Below are 16,124 nucleotides of genomic sequence, written 5' to 3' on the forward strand. Positions count from 1 at the left end.
AGCACCACCGCTCCCCATAACGCACGCACACAGCCACGCACGAGGCCTCGCGTGCTCCCTGCAAGGATGCGTGGACCCCAAATCGGACCCCAACAACACAACCGCCATCGCAACATTCCCTGGAGGCTTAACCCGTCCATGGAGAAGATGGGGGGGGTACGGGACCCCCCAGTGGCGGTTTGGGCGCGGTTGCTTGAGGGAAGACGGAGAAGGCACGGGGCCCCGGGAGGCCGAGGCACGGGGCCCCGGGAGGCCGAGGCACAGCGCACGGGGCAGTCAGAGCTCGTGGGAGTTCCCTGGAGGACGGACCCTACTCAGTCAAGCATCGGAGAGCGGAGAGAGTAAATATCCGCGCTGCGCTCTCGGGCAGCAGCAGCGCCTTTCAGGGAGGGAGGGAGGGAATTGGGGAGAATGAGGGGAGGGAGGCAGAGAGGAAGTAAGAAGGGAGACCGGGAAGGGAAGAGGGGAGGGAGGTGAAGGAAGGAGGGAGGGAGAGAGCGGGGATAACATCGCTTTCCTGGCCATGGGCCCCAAACGGACGGTGGGGGGCGGAGGAGTTTTGGGGTCTCAGCTCGCAGTGAGCACGGAGACGCCACTGCGCGCACAGCGCCGAGGAACACGCGCTGCGGCGACACCAACAACAACAACCGCCATTCGCCGCTAAGTGGCGGTGACGTCACTACGACGCTTGTGCCAGGCTATGTGCACCTTGAGGCCACCGCATCATCAGCGACATCATCATCAGCTGCAGCGTCACTGCGTGCCATCAATCATCTGCCTGCAATTAATCATCTCTAGCCGCAGGGTCGTTCTCAGCACCTGCACATTCTTCAGATTGAACACCATAATTATCATCATCACCATCGAGAGGGGGGGAAGGGGCTTCAGCATTTCTATAAATCATCTTCACCACCATTGTCGCCATCGTCGTCGGGGATGGGAAGGCAGCAGGGGCGCGCGCGCGGCCACGCAGTCCGGTGAAGGAGGCGGCGAAGCGCGCTCCCCGCGGCCACGAGCGAGGGGTTCCCCATTGGCTGCTGTCGCTGCAACTTGTTTTGTTTTTATACCCCCTTTTTTTTCCCACGACCTCGCGTGGAACTGAATTAACCGCGCGCTGCGAGCGAGCGACGCGCGGCAACAGCAGTCGCCGCGGCTTTCACGGGAATGGACCGCCGGCAATAAAACACTGCAGCAGCAAGCGGTTCATCATCACCGTCGTGCGCGCAGAGGAGCGCACGCGACAGAGGACGTGTCGGAAGAGGAGACAAGGGACGACGCGCCGCGCCCAGACGCGGTCGCGGGGCTCGCGGCTGTTGCCCGGCAGAGTTCCGAGCGGAGGAGCGCCCAGGGGACGCGACTGGGGCCGCGATGGTTCACACCGTGACGGCCATCTCTCTGGTCAGCCTCGTGACCCTGGGCTACCTCTCGTGGAACATGGTGCGGCCCCTCGTGGGAGACTCCTTGAGTCTGCAGCACGGAGCCAACGCCACCGCCGAGCGAGATGACATCAACACCATCACCGCCATCCCCAACAGCACCTCGTACTCTACCTCAAACTCCTGCGCCACCAACACCACCTCCACCAACGCCTCCTCAACATCCTGCACATCGACCAACACATCCTCCTCCTACTCCCCATCCTCCGCGGGGGTCCCGGCTCGCAGTCGGGGACCCGCTCTTGCCAACCCAAGGAGCTCGACTCCGCGGCCGCACATCGTGTTCATCCTGGCGGATGACCAGGGCTACCACGACGTGGGCTACCACGGCGCCGAGATCCGCACGCGGGCGCTCGACCGCCTCTCGGCGCAGGGCGTGCGCCTGGAGAACTACTACGTGCAGCCCGTGTGCACGCCGACCCGCAGCCAGCTGCTCAGCGGCAGGTACCGCCGGCCGGTCCAGCCGCCGGGAGCGATCCGTCCCTCGTGGCTGTGGGCCACGCGTAAAGTGACGCCCGTGTGGTGTCCCGTGTAGCGTCCCGTGGGTAACTTCTCGCGTGTGACGTCACACGCGCGTCGCGTGTGTGACGTTAACGTCTCTCAGGTTAAAATTTGCTCAGATGTGACATCTCTCAGATGCAACATCTCTCAGGTGCAGCGTCTATCAGGTGCACAGCCTCTCAGGCGCAACGCCTCTCAGGTGTAAAGTCTCTCAGGCGCAACGTCTCTCAGGTGTTACCCCTCTCAGGTGTAAAGTATTTCAGGTGTAACGTCTCTGAGGTGATACGCCAATGAAGTGTGAAGTGTCTTGGGTGTAACGTCTCTCGCCTTCATATCCCGGTCCGTGGGGGATGGACGAGTCTCGCGGCTGAAGGATTGGAGGGATGTGCAGTTGGGAGAGCGCGTGTTTGGGGTGCGCCCGTGCATGGGGGCGCCCGCATGGCGCGCCGCCGCCACGTCGGTAGGAATGCACGCGGAGCGTCTGGCGTTCACAGGCAACTCAACGTGTTGATGATTGCAGCAGCAGCTATGTGTTATGAAGAATATACATATTTTATTGCCGCAGAATATATATCTTTCATTGGAGGGACAGTGTTTTTGAGGAATGCGTTAGGCTTTTAGGCGCGTTTTCGCATACCGCACTGCCGAAGTAGCGTCACAGTGTCGTCTTAAGACCACGGCTGGAATGGGGCATCTGTGTCGGGTCACAGTGAGATCTCGAGCAAATGTGCGGTGGCAGTGAAGCTCACCTGGATGAGGCGTGCTCACCTGTGCAAGCCCGGCCTCCGTGTGAGTTGGGCGTCAGTGACTCGAGATTGAGCAACTGCCGTATTGAACGCACCTGTAGGTGTGTAGACTCAACTAATATACGTCAGCTGTTATATCCCTGTAACCACCTCACCTGCACTATACTCACCTGTATGGTATAACCTTCATATGTTTACGGGTTTTTGTTTTATCAGGTGGGATTTCAAGAGACTTATTTTAAGAGTGGCATGTGTCACCGAAACAACAAAAGCAACACAAGTACAGTAGAGCAATGAAGATCAAATAGAAATATATACAAAGAAATCTCCGTCATATGAAGAATTTAAAATATCGCACAAACATCAATAGTTATTTCTTGTTATAAATTCCCTGGCGCGCGAGTCAGCTCGCGCAGATTACTTTGAGCACAATTGCTAAATTAGCTTGCACAAACATTGAACAGATACAGGGTCATCATTTTACGAATATGGAAACTGACAAGGGTATATGACGATCAAATGCAAGTGAAGCTGTCATGAACAATCGACAGCTCAGCATCGCATTGAGATGTTGATGGGAGAGGAACCACGGGCAGGTGTGAAGCGCTGTGATTCCGTACGTTTGTGGCATTCACAGAGAAATATCAACAATCACCCTTTTCACACCTGCTCCTCATCAAGCCAACTTACATCCCAACGTCATAATAGACTACCAACGCCTCCCACTAGCTAAAACCCCAAAAATTATAGGTGTAACCTTTGACACCATGTTCAACTTCGCTCAACACGGCAGAAACGTCCATGCAAAAGTTAACAAACGAAATAACATCTCATGAGCTTTAGCCGGCACATCTTTGGATCAACAAAAGGAGACTTTACTCCTAACCTACAAAGCCATTGGACGTCCCATCACCAATTATTCCGGTCCCATTTGGTGCCCAAACTTCTTCTCTACAGGTTACCAAAAGCTCCAAACCGCCCAAAACCAAGCACTTTGCCTCGCCACAGGATGCCACCTCATGGCGCCCATTGACCATCTCCACCAAGAAACCAAAGTTCTTATGATTCAAGAACACTGCAAGCTTCTCACTGATCAATATCTGGCTTCATGCCACTCGACAACGCATCCTTGCACAAAACTACGCAAAGCCCCTGCACCTGCTAAGAAAATGAAATCCACCTTGCTTTCCTTCAGCTCTGCCAATGTACAATCTACTTTAAACGCTTTCCACCAAATAGCACCACCAAATACATTTTGAACCACTTGCACACCGCTGCCACCATGCACTGCCTGAACACCCACAAGCCCAATGTCGTGCTAGGGGGTTGGCCCCTATCCATAGCAGACGACGAAAAATCCCTGACCCGGGCAACTCGCACAAAACTGGCTCAACTCCGTTCAGGTTACTGCTGCTCTATGTTAGCCGATTACCAAAATCGAATCGACCCAAACACCCCAAACTGCTGCACTTTGTGCCAAGCAACGCCAGAAGACGTCTCCCATTTTCTCAGTGGCCCAAAACGCGGACCAAAAATTAAATCGATTGATCTCTGGCTAAACCCTTACAAAGTGGCGACACAACGCCACCTATAAACAAAAAGTGCGAGGAAAACAACAACAACAACAACAGAGAAATACTGAGTCTATGGGTCTCTGTGTGAGTATGTGGGTCTCTGTGTGAGTCTATGGGTTTCTGAGTTTGTCAGTGGGTCTATGTATAAGTCTTTGGGTCTATGTGTCAGGCTGTGGTTCACTGTGTTAGTCTGTGGGTCTCTGCGTGTCTATGGGTCACTGTGTGAGGCTATAGGTCTCTATGTGAGTCTATGGGTTTATGTGTGCCTATGGGTCGCTGTGTAAGTCTATGGGGCACTGTATTTTCTCTGTACATCAACAATCTAGGAATCTCCAATCTGCACACTGACATTCATATTTTGTTGATGACACAGCCCTGATGGCCTCCGTAAATTCCATTGAGTTACGACAACTTAATGCCCTAAAACTGCTCCTCAACACTAAAAGGCCAACGTTGTGTTATTCTCTGGCTGTTCCGAAGCTGTTTCGCCACCTATGCACAGTGGCTCTGGACTCCCACATTGAGTAGGTTGATAACTGTATATATTTAGTCATTATCCTGGACTCGAAACTGTCCACATGGTAAACAAGATAAGCACCAAAATTGGATTCTTATACAGAAACAACTCAGTGTAGTTAATCCTGCCCACATGCAGTGACGGAATGGGACTAAAAATCGGCCCAGGCATTTGTAAACACACCTGCCCAAATTCGGGCTATAGGCTGCAATGTATTAATTTATTTTTAAATGAGTTGTGCAACGAACTGTATACTAGTTTCTAGATTTGCAACGTGTTGCGTAGTGTTCGCGAGATTTAGCCGTGCGATCTCATTGGCCCATTAGAGGTGGGTCCAAAAAACTAATCTGCGGAGACCATCATTGGGTTGCTTTCATCCTGAAGGTCATCCTTAAACAAATTCGCCAAATTACCTAAAGGACCACTAAGTTCCTCAACTCCCTCCCATAGCATAAGAAGTGCGTCTTTATTCCTACTAAAAATGGCAATTGTCTACAACTTTGTTTGATAAAACGTATTTCCGCGTCGCTGCTCCATGTTTCTGGAATACCCTTGACATTCATCTATAGTTTGGTTCCCTTCTTTCACTCACCCTCGTTATTCGCGAGATTTTAACTACTTTGCCTGGTATACAGGAGGTTGTGAGTTCAATCCCGACCCTGACACGTGCACATTTGAAGTTTTCATGTTCTTCCCGTGATCGTGTGGATTTTCCTCCAAGAGCTATATACCTATGTTTTTTTTGGGAGCCTCTTGCTGCCACATGTTTGCGCTGTCTTTTTCGATTTGTCTGTGGATATGTCACTGTTAAGACTCGTATACTGTGTAGAGCTTTCTTGCAAACATACCTTACTTGTTTGTATTACATTAGCACAGTTTTTTTTATTCGAACGCATTTCATTTATGAATGTCAACTACTTATTTGTTAGTTGTGCAACATTACTTCAGAATCAGAATATTTATTTTTACTGTAGGAATCCGATGAGCTATGAAGCTCTTTTTCACAGACGTCTTTTTCACAGCACCCTATTGATGTCGTTTGTCTTTGTTTTGTTGTTGCTGCACTCACGCACCACGGATCTCCCTTGTAAAATCGCCGAGAAACTGGCTAAACGGGATCCATCATCCGTGTGATGTGGGGAGATCGTCAGCGCGTGCCGTCTCTGCCAGCCGGCGAAGTGGTGCCAAAACCGCGTCTGCCTGCTGCCGGTCCCTCCATTTCCGCAGGGTGAGCCCCAAGTCGCTATCAAGTGATACCGACGGCCCCGCCTGGTCCGTGTCCCCGGCAAAAACCGGCGCCACGATCTCGGGTTGCGCCTACAGTGCGCGGATCTGTCGCCGCAGGCGCACTTAACGGGGGCTGCCAGTCTGGACAATGCATCGGCGTTCGTATGCCTGATTCCTTTCCGATGCACCACTCGATACATGTACTCTTGCAGCCGCTCCAACCATCGGGCCATCTGACCGGTCGCTTGGTCAATGCGGAGTCAGTACTGTAATGCCGCATGATCCGTCCGAACAGTGAAGTCACGGCCGTACAGGTAGGGCCGAAACTGCTGAGCAAAGTGGACGACGGCAAGCAGCTCGTGGCGCGTAACGCAATACCGCTGCTCGGCCTGCGATAAGACGCGACTTCCGTAGGCAATGATAACCTCTCTCCCCTCCTGAATCTGGGAGAGAACGGCCCCAATGCCCACGTCGCTCGCATCCGTGTCCAGCAGGAAGGTAATCGAAAAATCGGGGTATGCTATGGGTGGTGCTTCTGTCAACCGCAGGCGCAGTGTCAAGAACGCGTCGGTCTCTGCCTGGCCCCTTCACCGTGAGCGCATGCAAGGGATTACAAAATGGCAGTAATAGGATACAAACCCCATGAATCTGCGGACTTCAGGCATGGACGTGGGTGTTGGCCAATCACGGACACACGCCATTTTGTCGCAACCCCCGACGCATTAACAACATGACCCAAGTATTTTACGGAGGAGCAAACCAGACGGCACTTTGAGGGTTTTAACTTGAGCTTCGCGTCACAAATTTTCGAAAACATCTGTCGCAACCGGGTTAAGTGTTCCTCGAATGTGCGAGCAGACATGATCACATCATTGAGACAGATGAGGCACGACTCCCACTGCAATCCCGCAAGTACCAGCTCCATCAATTGCTGGAAAGTGGCGGGAGCCGTTTGTAAACCCATCGGCAAACAGTTGAAATGAAAGAGACCTTGAGGCGCTCTGAAAGCCGTTTTCGGTCTGGATTCGGCATGTAGTGGTAGCTGCCAGAATCCCGACAAAATGTCTAGGGTGGAGAAAATGTTTGCTCCTGCGAGTGCATCCAATGAGTCATCTATGTGTGGGAGCGGGTAGATGTCCGCCAAGATAACTGTTCAGCCACCTGAAGTCTATGCAAAAACGCAAATATCCATCCGATTTCTTAACCAATACAACCGGCGCCCCCCACGGACTCGTAGATGGCGATATTATGTCAGACTCCATCATCTCCTGCACTGCCCGCCGCACATGCTCCCTCTCGCTAGGACCCATCCTATAGGCGTTCTGCCGAATGGGTGGCGCATCGCCCGTATCAATGTGGTGCTCCATCAGCGTCGTGCGACCAACATCATAGGGACCCTGACTGAACACGTCTGCAAAGTCACTCAACAAAGTCCTGAGTTCCCCCGATTCCCTTGCCGACAGATCGCTGTTCTGTGCCAGGAGCGCGTCTATCCATGACATGTCTTCTGCGATGACTGACGGGCTGTCCAATTGCACATTGTTGATGGTGTGCCCCTCAGGGTTCAAATGCATGGGACTGACATTTGCAAACAATGTCCCTTCCTGAATTGTAACGGGTGTGTCAGCCATGTTAAGGACCTGCAGGAACAGTGGCTGATTCCTGCGCATGAGCGTGTCAGCTGCTGCTAGGCAATGGCGACCCACCACCGACGGTACTGCGGAGACGATGAGCAGTGCATCCGACCGGAAAGTGACGAGCGGGGTGCAATATCGGAGCGGCACCAAAGCCTGTGCACCAGGCGGGATCGAGACCGTAGTCCCGACCAGCACCTGAACTCGCAGAAGCTGCTTCAGTTCCCCGTCTCGATGCAAGAAATACAAGCGACCCCTCCGATGGGGTTTCGACGCAGCCTTCGTCTGTCAGAATGCAAATAGACATGTGACTCAACAGGTCCATGCCCAACAAGCATGGAACCGTGAGCAAACTGGAGACCAGTACCGGAGCATGTACCTCCAGCTCCCCGATGCGGACCAGCACTATCACTTGACCTATGTACCTGGCCTGCACTGGCGCGAGATGACGCTGTCCCTCCGGTAACAAGTCAAAGACACGCAGGGATATGATGCTGGCCGACGCACCCTTGTCAACCAACACGCTGACTCTAACCCCTGCCACCGAGCCTACTAACATGGACGTCCCAGCCGTGGCCGCCACCACCCTTCTGGCCAGCCAATGCCACGTATTAACCGTGTCCGGCCACGGGACTGGACCATCAGCGGGAATCCTATGCCGCCGCCCCCGAGGAATGAGATGCGTGATGGGGTGAACCTGGGGTGGATGGTTCCAGCCGGGTGTCCGAGGTGTCAGCACTCGCCTGAGTCGGAACGGCTGTGGACCGAGGCTGACGATCCCAGCTGGTCATCCCCGGCACACTAGTCCTGCTACCGGCAATGGCAGATGACTTCGTCGATGACCCGAGGATGCTCTCCTGCCTCGTGAGGTGCCCAGCGCCGGGGTCGGCGCTCCGCTTCCCGCGGGATCCTTGGATACTGCCGCAGGGCCACCACCGTCCCTCCCTTGTCCTCCTCCACCAGCGGCGCGTGTCTGGTTAGGGCTCATGGCAGCTCCTCTACGTCACCGTGATCCCATGCGACGTGTGCCACACTCTGCGCGGGTCACGCCATTTCTTCGTAAGAGCAGAGATGGCGTGCAACCCATGGCAAGGTGCGGACTTCCTCCTCCACCACCGGCAGCATCACTCCCGCCTTCTGTGCCATGGCAAGGAGCCGCTCTGCCACCAGCGAGTCCAGGCCCGGCTCATTGAGCCGCAGGAATGCGGCTTCTGCCAGCGTCAACAATTCCGTCCCGAAGACCAGGAGCGATTCGGATGCTTCACGCTGGCGGTTTTTAAACTTCTGGCGCGCCCCGGACGGGGGGTCAAACACCTCCGCCATCTCCTTGTAGACACCCTGCAGGGATCCTCTTTTTGCAGGTGAAATCTGGTCTAACACTGCCAGTGCGGGGTCGTCCAACACAATGGGCAGCATCGTCAGGGCTTGATCCTCCATCCACCTCATTGACCGGGCGGCCGTCTCAAACCGGCAGACGAAAGCACGCCATTCTCCCGATCTGGTCGCGAACCTCTGTATCACGCCCAGCTGGCGGCTCCATCCTGGTCCTCCCTCAACGGGCTGCCTCGGCTGAGTTTCGGGCTGAATCTCGCCCCCGGTAGCCACTGCTGTCGGATGATATCGGGAGGACAGACCAGAGTTTTCTCCTAGGTTCCGCGTGGGACGCACGGTCGGCGGCGTCGCTGATGCTGCTCCATCCCCTGAGAGATGCTGCAGAGTGCCTGGTCGGGAAGGCTGACCGTGGCCCCCGTCCCCTCGCTGGAGATGTGGTGCGGCTGAGGTTCCCCCCGACCTCAGGACCCAGCCGGCTAAGCAGCACGGTGATTGCCTCCAGCAGCAGATCCATCTTCCGATCCCTAGAGGATGATCTGCGGTAGCGGCGACGCTGGGTCTGCACCGCCGGGTTGGTGGAGGAAGGTGCCCACACAGGACGAGCAGCTGCCACGGTTCTCGTCGATGAACTGGGAGACGAATCCCGACTCGTCGGTTTCGTTTCGGTGCAAATCTCGTCCCGGGCACCTAGAGTGTCTTCTAGCTGTGTCTCCCCCCTTGGGATCTTGTGTTGGTTGAGGCGAGACACCACACTACTGCCACCAGATGAAGAGGAGCCGGAGACTGGTTAAGCACTTCTTTATTCTTCAACCCACAGCAACACTCGTTCCAAAAGCAACCTCGAACACGCGTCTCACAGCCTCTCGTTCCAAAATCACATCCTCGTCGTGCACGCCTGGTCTGGGTGACGTCAGTGCCCTTTAACACTTGACCCCCGTCTAGTGTATTCCCGTGCGTGTGATTGGTCCGTGTTATACTGAGTGCGGAGATTTAATATCTGCATGGTGCGTGTGCGTGAGGGTGGCTCGCAGATCTCTTACACATGTAAAGAAAACAAAACTTTTGTCCTTGGCCCGGGTAGCGAACACTGCTGCCGGTGTAAAACTGACCGTGGTGATAGCGGTCATCACCACACGCAGAACCGATCGCTCCCTCGCTGGCCCACCTCCCTCCAGGTACCAGATCCACACGGGGCTGCAGCACTCCATCATCCGGCCACGCCAGCCCAGCTGCCTGCCGCTGCACCTGCCCACGCTGCCAGAGCGGCTGCGCGATGCGGGCTACGCCACGCACATGGTGGGAAAGTGGCACCTGGGCTTCTGCCGGCCCGAGTGCCTGCCGACGCGCCGTGGCTTCGACTCCTTCCTGGGCTCGCTGGCAGGCAGCGGCGACCACTTCACGCACGAGGCATGCGACGGGCCCGCGGCGTGCGGCCTGGACTTGCGCGTGGGCGAGCACGTGGCGCGTGCACACGGGGGCCGCTACTCGACCGAGATGTACGCGGCGAGGGCTGTGCGCCTTGTGGAGGAGCACGACGCGGCGCATGGGCCGCTCTTCCTCTATGTGGCCTTCCAGGCCGTGCACACGCCCCTGCAGGTGACTCGCCCCGCCAGCTCGCCCGCCCGCCCGCTCGCCCGCTCGCCCGCTCGCTCGCCCGCCCGCTCACCCGCCTGCTCGCCCATTCACCCACCCACTCGCCCATTCATTCACCACTCGCCCATCACCAATCCACCCACCCACTCGCCCATTCACCCACCCATCCACCACTCGCCCATTCACCCACCAATCCACCCACTCGCCCATTCACCCACCAATCCACCCACTCGACCATTCACCCAACAATCCACCCACCCACTCGCCCATTCACCCACCCATCCACCCACTCGCCCATTCACCCACCAATCCAACCATCCACTCGCCCATTCACCCACCAATCCACCCACTCATGCATTCACTCACCAATCCACCCACCCACTCGCCCATTCACCCACCAATCCACCCACCCACTCGCCCATTCACCCACCCACTCGTCCATTCACCCACTCGCCCATTCACCCACCCACCCCCGCCGAGTGTCTCGTGGTCCTCACCTGCACACTCGTGTTCCGCAGCCGGTGCCCGGTGGCATGCCACTGTGCCAGGCCGCAAATCTGGGGGGGGGGGACATCTTTCCGATGTGTGCGCACGTGTTTATTTTCAGGTTGCACTGTGTGATGGTGCAACGTTTTCACTCCAAAAAACAGCAGCTGCCAGCACGCGCAGCAAAACGTCACAGTGTGCGGTCGGGCGTCATTCTCGTTGTCGCGCGTGCATGGTGCGTGCGTGCGTCGGTGCGTCCGTTCGCGTGTGTCTGCGCGCCCAGGCGCCGCCGCGCTACACGGAGCGCTACCGGCGGATCGCGAACCAGGCACGGCGCCGCTACGCGGGGATGCTCTCGTGCCTGGATGAGGCAGTGCACAACATCACGGAGGCGCTGCACCGCCGTGGCCTCTACAACAACTCGGTGCTCGTCTACTCGAGCGACAATGGAGGACAGCCGCTCTCCGGGGGCAGCAACTGGCCACTGCGGGGACGAAAGGTGAGCTCCGGCGACGGCTGCCCTGGACTATGGGTGGGGGGGGGGGCCGTGCCAGTGCGCCAATGCCCACACCCGCCATTCGCCACGAAGTGACGTTGCCATCAGTTAGTGGCGCCTGTGCCAGATCAGGTGCACTTTGAGGCCACGTGAAGTGTCGAAGACTCGCTGACAGGAGGTTACAGGACAGATCCAGGTGCCATAGCACCTGCCACACACTTACACACACAAAGATCCCTCCCATATAACCTGAACAAACTATTGGGGCAAGTGCTGTTAGCGAGACCCTATGAAGGCCGACACGGCACATGAATAGGTGGGTGGCCAGCACCACGCCCGGAAGCCTTTGTATCCCGAGTAGCGATTTTTACATACCGCACCAGATACTCAGTCGACCGAGGGAATACCCAGGACCTGTTCAGATAATCGTTAACTGGTGTTAGCCGTGAGCGGGAATTGAACTCGGGTCGCTGGGGTCGTAGCGCAGCTGTGGGGCCCGACGTCCACCCCACCGCCCTCGCTAGGCAGGTGGGGCGCGACGGCCGCCCATTCTGCTCCCTCCTCCACCGCGGCGGTCAGCTCCCACCGGGCCCCCGCCGACCGAGTGATTGGGGCCCCCACGCTAGCGCCCTCTATGAGGAACATAGCTGTACTGCTGGCTCACCGCCGCACGGAGTTAACCCACACACCCGCGCACACCGCAGCTATCGCTAACACAGCACAGCTATCGCTAACACAGCACACAGTGGCACGCTCGCTCTTACACCTAGGCCTCGGCAAGGTAAGGTTAAAGGTAAATGGTAAAAACAACGAGCCTACCTTTACCCTACCTTTTACCTTACCACAATACAATCACTCTACCCTACCTTTTACCCTTTAGCAGGTAAGGTAAAAGGTAAAAAAACAACGAGCCTACCTTTACCCTACCTTTTACCCTTACCCCATACAAATTACCCGATTACAGGGTAATTACTGGGGTACTACTACACATGGTGATTACTGGGGAACTACTACACATGAACACGGTTTATAACGGTAAATGCTATAAGGTAGAGCGCTTTATTCATATAGAATACTATCGATTATTCCAATTTTACACGCTTGTCGTCGTTGTCGTTGTTGTATCCTCAAAACTTCCCAATGTGGTATCGACTTCAAACTTGGTATACGTATGTCATACTGATGACAATATTATATTCTATCATAAAAATATTTATTTTTAAACATTATTTTGTATATGTTATGTTTCGGCTTGGGTCTAACTGTCCACGCTCAACTGACGTTGGCTGTAATTGGCCACGGTACCTTACGTCATGGCAAGCTTCGGGGCCACTTCCTGGAGTCGTGGAGTTCTGCCATTACGAGTACAGTACATTTAATAAAAGCGTGTTTTTAAAAAAGTTTGTTTTTATATTACTTATTAAATGGAGGCCACGGATTGTGCCACGGAGCTTTTAGCAGTAAACAAGGCACCGTATTTACCGGGTAACACTTCGCACTTCCTTTACCCTACTGGGTAATTCTTCCGAGCTACCTTTACCCTCCCCTTTACCTTACCCCTTGGCATGTCGACACCTTTACCCTTTACCTTTACCCTCTTTACCCGGTAAAAAGAGTAAATTACCTTACCTTGCCGAGGCCTACTTACACCTGCAAGCGAGTCCCCCAATGCGCCCTCATTCTCGCCACGCGTTCGCCCACGCAGTCGCTCCACACAGGAATCACAGACACCATGCCTATGCTCTGTACTAACTTTTATTGTGGCGCAAACCCCGCACTGCCCGGAGGGAATATTCTGCGAGCAGAGCCTAGCCTACTGCTGCCCAAGTCCCCAGATACTCAGATGCCCTATCACGTACCTTGCAGCTGTACTCACGGCATTGCACGGACGCTGTGAGAATCTGAGGGAGGACGAATGAGATCTTTACCTATCACTGCCTCGCGGCGGCACTCGCTAGTGTCGCACGGATGCTGCGAGCGGCTCGAGAAGGCAGGATGGCAGGGAATGGGTGAACCTTTTTGCACCCATGCAATTTTAAGCCAACTCAGGGGCACCGCAATGTGACCTGTCCTGCGAGGGTCGGCCAATCTCCTGGCACCGGGAAACTGTGGGACTTTCCTCCTAGGGACCCTTCGGATTAAAACCTGTTGTGCCAGACAATCCCCTGCCAGGACACTACCCGCTGCGTGTGTGTGCTCAGTGTGGGGGCCAGGGGGGAGTCGCGGTGCTTGCAGAGTTGCTCCGAGGCCGTGGCACCACACAGCGCGCTGATCGCTAGACGACCGCACACAAGGACGAAGATCCCCCGGAAAGCCTTAACAAACTGTTGGGGCAAGTGCTGTTAGCGAGCACCTATGAAGGCCGGCACGGCACACGAGGGGGTGGGTGGCCAGCACCACGCCCGCCAACATTTGTCTCCCTAGTGGCAATTTTACACACCGCACTAGGTACTCATTTGAGTCTGAGTCAACCTAGGGGGAGTCCCAGGATCAGTTCAGATAATCATCGCTGGTGTTAGCCATGAGCGGGAATCAAACTCGGGCCGCCGGGTTCGTAGCGAAACGCGCTAACCACTGCACCACCGCTCCCCTGAGACACAGATGGACATGCGTCCAACACATCAGTACCACTCACCAACAGCACCCGTCCCACAGGCTGCGTAGGCTACACGGTGTGCGTTGGTGGTGGGTGTATTGTGGTTGTCGCTCTCTGTCTGTGCCCCCTGCCTCCCCGGCCCCCCCACAGGGCACGTATTGGGAGGGCGGCGTGCGAGCCCTGGGCTTCGTGCACAGCCCTCTGCTGCGTCTCAAGGGGCGCGTGAGCCGCGCGCTCGTCCACGTCTCCGACTGGTTCCCCACGCTCCTCGCGCTCGCGGGGGCAGGCGCAGACACAACCACTGCCGACCCCGCCAGCCCCGCGCTGGATGGGCACGACGTGTGGCGGGCCTTGAGCGAGGGGGCCCCGTCCCCCCGCACCGAGATCCTGCATAACATCGACCCCCTGTACAACCGCGCCCGTGGGGGGTCGCGCGCCGCCGGACACGGCCTCTGGAACACGGGCGTGCAGGTGAGGGTCCGTGGGACACCAGCCGGGTGGGGTAAGCGGGTAGGCGGGTGGGCAGACAGGTGAGTGGGTGGCTGGGTGAGCGAGTGAAAGGGCGTGTGGGCAGGGGGGTGAGCCGATGGGTGGACAGGTGAGTGGGCGCGTGGGTGGGTGGATGGGTGAGTGGGTGTGTGGGTCAGGATGTTGGTCGGCGAGGTGGCCAATGGTTTTATAGTCATATTATCAGTCGGTTGGTTAGTAAAGTGGTTAGCTGGTTAGTTAGTAATTTAGTTTGTAAGGGGGGGTAGCTGGTTAGTCAGCAAGTCAGTAAGGTGGCTAGCTAGTTTAATCAGTAAGTTAGTCAGGTGATTACCTGGTTAGTCAGTAAGTAGGTTAATAAGGCGGTCAGCCATTTCGTCAGTCAGGTGACCAGGCAGTCCGATCTCTCGAAGTGAAAGGCAAATCCTCTTCATGTTAGGTGAACGGTGCATGGATGCGGTGGCTAGCTAGTTTAATCAGTAAGTTAGTCAGGTGATTACCTGGTTAGTCAGTAAGTAGGTTAATAAGGCGGTCAGCCGTTTCGTCAGTCAGGTGACCAGGCAGTCCGATCTCTCGAAGTGAAAGGCAAATCCTCTTCACGTTAGGTGAACGGTGCATGGATGCGGATATCACAGAGCTACTTCTGATACCCCCTCCCCTCTTTCACGTGACCTCTGTACAAACCCGGGGCCCTCTCCATCTCGGGCGGCAGGCGGCGCTGCGCCAGGGAGACTGGAAAATTCTGACGGGCGACCCAGGCTACGGCGACTGGGTGCCGCCGCAGACGTGGCCGGCATTCCGCGGGAGCTGGTGGGCCCTGGAGCGCGCCGCACCGGCGTGGAGCAGCGGCGGAGGAGGCGGCGTAGGTGGAGGCAGGGGGGGCGTCGCGGAGCCGCAGACGCTGTGGCTATTCAACCTGTCGGCCGACCCCTTCGAGCGCTACGACGTTTCGGCGCGGCACCCGGACGTGGTGCGGCACCTGCTGGGCCGGCTGGCGGAGTACGCGCGCGGCGCCGTCCCCGTGCGCTTCCCTGCCGATGACTCGCGCGCCCACCCGGCGCTGCAGGGCGGCGTTTGGGGGCCCTGGCTGCTGCCGCGTGACGGAGGAGCACGGAGACGTGGAGAGGGGCAGCCCGGTGGTGGCAGTGGTAGCGGTGTCTTCTCAGGAGCAGGAGCAGCAGCAGCAGGGGGTCGATCGCTGGCAGCCACCGCCGCCTACTGCCGGCTGTGCAAGCTGCGCAGCTATCTGCGCAAGTTGCGCGCCGGGCGGACTGCCGCACCGAGCGGATCGTGAGCGACGCGGGCCGAGCGGGCTCAGCGGGCGTGCGGCGGCACACGGAGTTCCCGGCTGAGTGGCTCAAGGGAGCAGCGGCATGGCCATTGGCGCACACGTGCTCCAACAACAAAGCCCGTAAGCCGAGTTCTAATCCCGACCTCGGCTAATGTCGGCGGCGAGAGGTATCAGGAGCGACACTACCAGCTCCGCTCTTCGCCACACCC

At 56.5% G+C, this 16,124-nt stretch overlaps 1 protein-coding gene across 1 annotated transcript; it reads left to right on the forward strand.

Moving 5' to 3' along the window:
• Positions 1 to 529: 529 nt before the first annotated feature.
• ARSI (arylsulfatase family member I) lies at positions 530 to 16,060 on the forward strand. Its single transcript, XM_061571365.1, has 5 exons — positions 530 to 1,880; positions 10,143 to 10,563; positions 11,330 to 11,545; positions 14,289 to 14,609; positions 15,337 to 16,060. Exons 1-5 carry the CDS (start codon positions 1,369 to 1,371, stop codon positions 15,916 to 15,918), a joined length of 2,052 nt encoding a protein of 683 aa, XP_061427349.1. The 5' UTR covers positions 530 to 1,368; the 3' UTR covers positions 15,919 to 16,060.
• The last annotated feature ends 64 nt before the right edge of the window (positions 16,061 to 16,124 follow it).

The sequence above is a fragment of the Lethenteron reissneri genome, chromosome 47 (genome assembly GCF_015708825.2).
Source record: "Lethenteron reissneri isolate LAM-NWPU_2019-01 chromosome 47, ASM1570882v1, whole genome shotgun sequence".
NCBI lineage: Eukaryota > Metazoa > Chordata > Hyperoartia > Petromyzontiformes > Petromyzontidae > Lethenteron > Lethenteron reissneri.